Consider the following 8871-nt stretch of genomic DNA (forward strand, 5'->3'; position numbering starts at 1 on the left):
GGAAGTGTGGAAAAAAAGTAGCGGCTTGTAATCCGGAATTTACGGTAATCTCAGGGCACACACACACGAAAAACCATCCACGCCCACACTCACACCTAGGGACAATTTAAGAGTGTTCAATCAGCCTGTCATGCATGTTTTTGGAATGTGGGAGGAAACTGGAGTACCCAGAGGAAACCCACGCAGGCCCGGGGAGAACATGCAAACTCCATACACGGAGGCTGGAGCTGGAGGTTAAGAACCACTGGTTTAGCGTATCTTGTCTGTTTTTCAGAAGAGAGGAACTACATCTGTGACCAGTGTGGACAAACTTTTAAACAGAGGAAACATCTTTCAGTTCACCAAATGAGACATTCAGGTGTAAAACCTCTGCAGTAAGTACCATATTGAAAATGGTGCCCTAAATATAGTCTTGGTGTTAAACACTTGCATCTCCTGAAGAAATATTACCCATTGATTGAGAATAATTAAGGTGATTCTCCATCTTTCTTTACTGCAGTTACACATTCACAGTACAGATTTAACAATCATTTGCTCAACATTTTATTTCCTTTAATAACTAGAGTTACCATGCTTTGAAGTTGTATTTCGGTTGCCATTTGTTGATTTGTTAGCACGTTTATGTCAGTCTTTCACTAAAATAAAAAATAATCTATCGATACATGTACAGGGTCAGGCAAACCGATCTGACACATTTGTAGGTTAAATAAAAGGCAAATAAAGTAAAGAAACAAAAAAAGTGTTTTTATTTTTGAAAAGTACACATAATGCCATTCTGTTTCATTATGTTTTAAAAATTAAGTGGAGTTCTCGCGGTGCAAGGTCGGCCGGTTGACTTTCATTTCAATGCAGATCCAGTAGCTCTGAAGTTGGTAACCCATAACAAGATCGTGTTTCGAGCTGGTACGGGATCATGTCTAACAAGATTGAAGTGCAAACGGAACACTCTTTGTATTGCAGTTACAGATTAGTTTGTTTTGATAAATGTTTCCACAATGAAAGCGCGATGCTCACCAGTCGAATTCATGGTTACAACTGAAAAAGAAAAAACAATGGAATTATAAAGAAACAAAGCAAAATGGCATTACAGTATATAAAAAAAAATGGCATTATATGTACTTTTCGAAAATAAAAACACTTTTTTTGTTTCTTTATTTATTTTTTATTTAACCTACAAATGTGTCAGCTCATTTTGACTGACCCTGTACATATAGGTGCACGTCTTCATTACGCAAGATGTGCAAGTGAAATCCAGGTGGCACTTTTGAATCACACCAAACACCTCAAAGCTGAGTCAAAAGACTGTCAGATGAATGCAGAAGTACTGTCTGCAACCAAAGAAAATCTTTTACCACTATGATATTTTCTGCATTCAAAACCCCGACATGGACTGAAACCAATATCATCCTCACTTGGAAGGCATTACCATACTCAGAAAAAAGTCCTCAGTAGTAATATCAGAATCAACTTTATTGGCCAAGTATGTAGAACACACAAGGAAAGGTCCCCATTAACCGCAATAAGTGAGGGATCACTGTGCTGCTTTTGTGTGTTTACTGAAGACACTGAATTTGTGTATCAGCAGGACTTGCTGATACACTGCCCATACAGCTAAAATTCCCTAAATTTGCTTAAATGACCTCAATATTACTGTAATTAATTAGGCAGCAAACTTAATGATTTGTCAAGGGCAGGATGAGCAACATGAGACCAAATCACACAGATGAACTGAAGGCTGCTCTTAAAGTAACCTGGGGTTCCATTCCACCTCTCACCTCAGCACTGTCACAGGCTGAAAAAATAAATTCATCCAAAAGGAGCTCCAACAAGTATTGACAGTGTAACATTCTCAAGTGAACTCAACTCAACTGTATTTTTAGAGCACTTTCAAACAGCCATCGCTGCATACAAAGTGCCGTCATGGAGCAACTAACATATATACAACAATAAAGCAATAAATCAGGAACAAAGATGGTAGAAGGCACCAAACCGTAAAACTAAGATTAAAACTGAGTCATGCTGAGTCAAATGCCAAAGAATACAAGTGAGTTTTGAGGCAGGTTTTAAAGATGGGCAGCAAGGGGGCTTGCCAGATGTTCAGCGGGAGCTCATTCCAGAGAGAGGGACCAGCAACGGAAAAGGCTCGATCCCCTTTGAGCCTCCATTTAGTTCTTGGTACTTCTAATAATGTCTGGTCCGCAGACCTGAGGCGCCGGGCAGGTGTGTAGGGGCGGATGAGCTCAGAGAGGTAAGGTGGCGCGAGGTCATTTAGAGATTTGAAAACAAATAATAGGATGTTGAAAAGAACTCTAAAATGTATAGAGAGCCCGTGAAGGGATGCCAGAGTAGGAGTTATGTGCTCCCTCTTACGAGTACCAGTCAAGAGGCAAGCAGCAGCATTCTGGACCAGCTGGAGACGCTTAATGGAGGATTGGCTGACTCCAAAGTAAAGTGCATTGCAGTAATCGAGCCGGGATGTGACGAAGGCATGAATTACTGTCTCAAGGTGCTCATGAGAAAGGAGAGGTTTTACTTTGGCCAGCTGTCTAAGGTGAAAAAAGATGGATTTAACAACGGTACCAATTTGTCGGTCAAGTTTAAAATCATTGTCCAGTTTAAGACCCAAGTTTGAGACTGTTGACTTAAGATAAGGAGACAGGGGGCCCAAGTCTACAGGATGGTATGTACAAGGGCCACTGGGACCAAACAGTTTCACCTCTGTCTTCTTTTCATTGAAATTCAAGAAATTTTGTGCCTTCCGGGTTTTGAACAGACTTTTCAGAGCTACAATGCCATGACAAAGTATTCCCCCCGCCCCCAGCCCCACCTTTTCTGTTGTGTTTGCATATCTGGCAAAGGTTTCAAATCTTTCCAACCAATTTTAATGTCACTCAGACACAACCCAAGGAAATACAAAATGCAATTTTTAAATGACACTTCAATTTATTAAGGCACAAAAAAAAATCCAAATCTCTGACCCTTTGTGAAAAAGTAATTGCCCCCTGAAAATAATAACGGGTTGAGCCACCCTTGGCAGCAATATCTGAAATCAAGCGTTGACAATAATTGATGATGAGTCAATCACATCGCTCTGAAAGAATTTTGTCCCACTCTTCTTTGCAGAAGTGTTTCACCTCCGACATATTGGAGGGTTTTCTAGCATGAACTGCCCATTTAAGGTCACACCACAGCCTCTTAATTGAATTTAAATCTGGTCTTTGACTTGGCCACTCCAAAACCTTAATTTTGTTGGGTTTTTTTTGAGCCATACAAAGGTGGACATGCTGGTGTGTTTCAGATTGTTGGCCTGCTGCATGATCCAAGAGCGCTTGAGTTTGAGGGCACGAACTAATGGCCAGGCTTTCTTGTTCAGGCTTTTCTTGTATACAGCAGAATTCATTGTTCCATCAATCACAGCAAGTTGCCCTGGTCCTCAGACAGCAAAATAGCTCCAGATCATCACACTGCCACCACCATACTTCACCATTGGCATAATGTTCTTTTTATCAAATGCTGTGCCATTTTAACGCCAGATGGAACGGGCTGCACATCTTCCAAAAAGTGCAATTTTTCACTCATCATTCCACTGAATAATTTTCCAAAAGTCTTGAGGCTCATCAAGATGCCTTTTGGCAAAGGTGAGATGAGCCTTTGTGTTCTTTTTGGACAGCAATGTTTTTCACCTGGGAACTCTCCCTGGATGCTATTTTTGGCCAGTGTCTCTCTTATGGTAGAGTGATGAACACTTATCCGAAATGAGGTCTGGAGTTCTTTGGATGTTGTTCTAGGTTCTTTTGCAATCTCCTGGATGAGTCGTCATCACACTCGGAGTAATTTTAGCTGGTTGACCATGCCCGGGAATGTTTGGCAGTGTTCCAAGTTTTCTCCATTTGTGAATAATGGCAGTGAGAGTAGTTCGCTGGAGCCCCAGAGTCTTGGAAATGGCTTTGTAACCTTGTCCAGACTGATAGATTTCAATAACTTTTTTTTCTAATTTCTTCTCAAATTTCTTTGAATGGTGGCATGATGTTTTTTTTTTCTTGAAATCTTGTAGCCTACGTAACTTTGTCTGACAGATTCTATTCACATGATTTTTTTGATTCAACAAATGTGGTGCTAGGGTGTTGCCTGTGAAATTGACGTCAGCTTTCCCACAACTGTCGTCAGTCGCAGTTATTTTGTGATTCAACAAGGGGTGTAATTACTTTTTCACAGAGGGTCAGAAAGGTTTGGATTTTTTTGTGCCTTGATAAATTTAATTGTCATTTGAAAACTGCATGTTGTATTTCTTTAGGTTGTCTCTGAGTGATATTTAAAAGGGTTTGATGATTTGAAACCTTTGTGTGGATAGATGTGCCCCTCCACCCCCCACACACCAAAAAAACCCCTGAAATCAGGAGGGGGGGAAATACTTTTTCACAGCACTGTATACAACTAACGTTTACTGGTCTTTATGTTTTACTCTATATTTTCGAAAATATTTTTTTTCGATGGAAGCTGTGATCATCAAAATGATTAAAATTTTTGTTATAATATTTCACTTGTCTGTCGTGAATCTAAATGAGTTACATGTTTTGAATATCAATCCTGAAATCAAGTTTTTCTTGGTGTTTTAATTTTGTGAGATTCATTTCTAGCAGCAATTCTAGAATTGTATGTGTCTATAAAAGAGTTGATCATTTTTAAAAGTACAAGTATTTCATTGATCACGTTTTCTTGCAGATGTGAGGTTTGTGGCTTCCAGTGCCGTCAGCGGGCATCGTTGAAATATCACATGACTAAACACAAGGCAGAGGCTGACTTGGAGTTTGCCTGCTTGATATGCAGCAAGCGCTTTGAAAAAGCCCATAATCTCAACGTTCACATGTCTATGGTCCACCCGCTGACTCAAACCAAGGTGCAGAAAGGAGGCAACCAGCAGAAGCCACACATTGCAATCTCCAGCCATCAGAACATCATCATGAGTGGGGAGTCAATGCCACAAGAACAAGGCAGATGATGTTAGGAAGATTCACAACTCATGAAGTACTCGGGCCAAAGGGTGGTACTTCAACAGTATGGAGTTTTAGTTAGTTCAAATTGGACTGATGCTGTCGCTCAGAATTTCAATTTTGACAATGTCTATTTACCTCTACTATAATTTTCCAACCATGTATTCCGCTTTTAAGCTTATCAGATAGGCAGGAAGCCATTCATGTAGTAGTGTTGACTGAGATCAGATGCATCTGTATATGCACTGTATGGTCTGTACAAAAAGATGTGAAAGTAAAATGCAGATTTCTTACTCTTGCAGTGTTTTTTTTGTTAGTTTTTTTTAGGTCCCTAATATGTTTGTAGAAATGATTACAGTAAAACTCTGCAATGAAATCATGTTTGCAGCAAGAAATTTTTCACAACGGGGTTTTTCACTGTAGCAAAATTGATCTCAGATGTAAATACACACACACACACACACACACACACACACACACACACACACACACACACACAAAACGTATATGTGTACTCTATTTTTATTCCATTACTGTACGTAGTGCATACATATGAGCATACACTTATTTGATATTGTTTAACATAACATACAATTGTTTTATATTAATCACTCCACTTTGTCTGTTGGTTTAAAAAAGTCATTTATCCTCTTTTATAAAAAAGGAAGTTTCAATATCTATAATTTGATTTTAAACTTTACTTCTATAAAATGCATCTGAAGCATAACAGTACTGTAATGAATAATATGTCTACTGTATACAGTACTGGAACACCTTATGAATAGGTAATTAATAAATTTAATGATACAAAACTAAAAAAAAAATAAAAAACACTCAAAAATCAGTTTCATTTTTTTGGTTATGTTTTAAAGCAGGGGTGTCAAACTCATTTCACATTGTGGGCCACATACGGCCTCGGTAGATGTCGAGTGGGCCGGATCGTTAAAATTATACCATACTCTGCAATAAATAACCAAAATAATATGTTTTTCCTTTGTTTTGGTCGAAAGAAGCACAAGAACTTTAGGAAAATGTTGAAATTTAATGAACATGTCTTTTACAAAACATTTCATGAAGCACCTTAGATTTCCTTAGACAAATGTGTAATGCATTTTAAGATTAAACGAGATTTATAAAGAAATGAATTTTTAAACCATTTCCACATGTTCATATAAAATCTAAATTTAATCCCTGCCTACACCTTACAAACTAAGGAGAGTGCTATTAAATGTGCAAAGAAGAAAGCATTCACATGTCTTTGATAGCGTCTGCTGTGTTGGGCATTCACATGTCTTTGATCGCGTCTGCTGTGTTGGGTCTGTCTCCGTGACAGACTGAGACTGCTGTTGTCTTCTCTGATCAAAACAATGTTGTCTTTTACTCTGATCAAAACAGTGTGTCCCCTAGCGGATACTTCACGAATTGCACTTTATTAAAAATATTCATTCCGTGTCTTTTATGTATTTTTTTTCACTTTTAAATGATCCTGCGGGCCTGATCCAACCTCCTTGCGGCCGGTTCCGGCCCGTGGGTCGTATGTGTGACACACCTGTTGTAAAGCAACATTCGAATTTTCTATCCATTCGTGAAAAAATAATTGATAGAAAATAAAAGTATTGATTTGTTAATTTTTTGCTGATTTAAATTGGAATTTAAATCACTGATTTTTGAAATCAAACAATCCTAATCCCAAAGACACTTCATACTGTACTGTACGGTATAGCCAATGTACAGATGTGCACAAAGAGAAAAAAAGGGAAAGAAATCGCGAAATTTACGATCAGCATTTACTTTCACTTACATCAATTTCTTGGATAATGTCTTTTATTTTGATCACTTTTACCCTCGCTTCCAGCATCAGGGCTCTTCTGGAGTTAGCTGCTTGGCATCCAAAGGTCTGTTTTGTAGCCATTTTAGCAATACAACGAAATACTTCCTGGACTACTGAGCATGTGTAAACCAGTGTGGTGGTTGTTGTTGCAGTTTCGGAGCGAAGCAGTAGGAATCGCTGTTGGCTGAGGTTGGATTAGATTTATGCGGAAGGCTTGTTTTCGTTGTCGTGAATCTCGTCTCGAGGCAAGAGCAGAGAAAAAGATTTTGTGGAACGGAACAGGGGGCTTTTTCGTTGTGGGGGAGCAGAAAAGTGGGAATGGCTTTCATGCATGAAAATGTTTTCACACTTGGGGGTATTAATTCTGTCTATATTTATCTTACTGCTTGATGTCTCCATACAGCAAATAATGCACCATGAAGCTTTGAACCATGTCCAAACCAATTGGCTGGAAAGCCTCAATGATTCATTACGCTTTATTTCGCCAGATTTGGACATTCTTTTATAATACGGCACAAAAAGCATTTTGAGATTTCCACCGTACAGCAGGTGTCAGTAGTGAGCTAATGTGAATAAGCATCTAGTAATGAACCTTGAGCTGAAGTAAAACCTCAATGATGCAGGAGGCATCATTTTGCCAGTCACGACAAACGTCTTCCTCTGTGTATGTTCACATTGACAGGCGTCTAAATGAACCAATGAGGTTGAGCTTCAGTGCCCCCCGCAATGCATCCAGCATCCACTCAGCGTACGAGTAAAGGTTAGCTATCGTCTGGACGAGTGGAAATCTGTCTCAGTGAGATATTTAAGGCTAAATTCACATGTCTCTGAACAGCACAGGTGTCAAACTCAAGGCCCAGGCTCTGGCCCGCCACGTCATTTTATGTGGCCCGCGAAAGCAAATCAAATATGTCAGCTTCCATGACTGATTAAGATTAAGATATCCTTTATTGTCCCACACTGGGGAAATTTACAGTCTACAGCAGCACAATTGGGGGGTAGAAAGAAGAAAAAAAAACAAAGTGTTTGCATGCACAAAATAAATGTTTCAGAAGAGAGTAGTGGAAGTGTGGCGAGTCAAGAGGACAAATATCGTTCAGGATCCGGATGATGATGGTGATTGGAAAAAAAAATGCAAGGATTTCAATATAGTGCAATATAAATATATACACTGTATACATACACACATATATGCAACTGGTATAAGGTGGCTGTGCTAATTACAATTGTTACTGGTTTTTCACGTATTTTATTTTTTATTCAGCAGCCTGACAGCAGTCGTAGGAAGGAGCGGCGGTATCTCTCCTTCCTGCAGCGCGGGGTTAACAGTCTCTGGCTGAAGGAGCTACCCAGTGCTGTCAGGGCGGGGTGGAGGGAGTGGGAGGGACTGTCCATCATAGCTTTTAGCTTAGCTAGCATCCTCCTATTGCCCACCTCCTCCAGAGTGTCCAGGGAGCAGCCCAGGACAGAACTGGCTCTCCTGACCAGTCGCTCCAGTCTCTTTCTGTCCCGGGCCGAGATGCTGCCTGACCAGTAGACAATGCCATAATGGATGGCCGAAGCCACCATCGAGTTATAGAATGTCTTAAGGAGTGACCCTTGAACCCCAAAATACCTCAGTTTCCTGAGTAGGAAGAGTCGGCTCTGTCCTTTCCTAATCAGGGTGTCCGTGTTGGTAGACCAGTCCAGTTTATTGTTTAGAAGAAAACCCAGGTACTTGTAGGAGGTCACCCTCTCTATGTCCGTACCCTGGATGTTCATCAGTGCAGGTGAGGACTGTTTCCTAATGCTTGCTAAAATCTTGCAAAATTTCAAATTTTCATATGCAATAAATAACATATATGGTAAGCATTTTCTTGTGACCAAAGTCCTCCTCACAGTCACTTCACTAATTGTTGAAGAAACCATTATTCTTGACTTCTTCATATGGTTTGACAGTCATAATGGTCCTCCAAGGGAAACGGTGACTCCAATGTGGCCCGCAACAAAAATGAGTTTGACATCCCTGGTGTACAGCAACAGCAAAAATACAATTTCTTTGACTACAAC

General features: G+C 39.8%; 1 protein-coding gene across 4 annotated transcripts in view; it reads left to right on the forward strand.

Annotated features, from left to right (window-relative positions):
• Positions 1-5290, forward strand: part of znf276 (zinc finger protein 276) — a 49037-nt gene extending 43747 nt beyond the window's left edge. For 3 of the 4 annotated variants that reach the window (XM_019897439.1, XM_019897440.1, XM_019897442.1), the window contains exons 10-11: positions 272-374; positions 4723-5290. In XM_019897439.1, coding sequence (XP_019752998.1) covers positions 272-374; positions 4723-4999 — 380 coding nt within the window. In that variant the 3' untranslated portion in view covers positions 5000-5290. The remainder of the gene's footprint in view (positions 1-271; positions 375-4722) is intronic. The other variant, XM_019897441.1, reaches the window with a different exon arrangement.
• The last annotated feature ends 3581 nt before the right edge of the window (positions 5291-8871 follow it).

The sequence above is a fragment of the Hippocampus comes genome, unplaced genomic scaffold (assembly GCF_001891065.2).
Source record: "Hippocampus comes isolate QL1 unplaced genomic scaffold, H_comes_QL1_v1.1 scaffold407, whole genome shotgun sequence".
Taxonomy (NCBI): domain Eukaryota; kingdom Metazoa; phylum Chordata; class Actinopteri; order Syngnathiformes; family Syngnathidae; genus Hippocampus; species Hippocampus comes.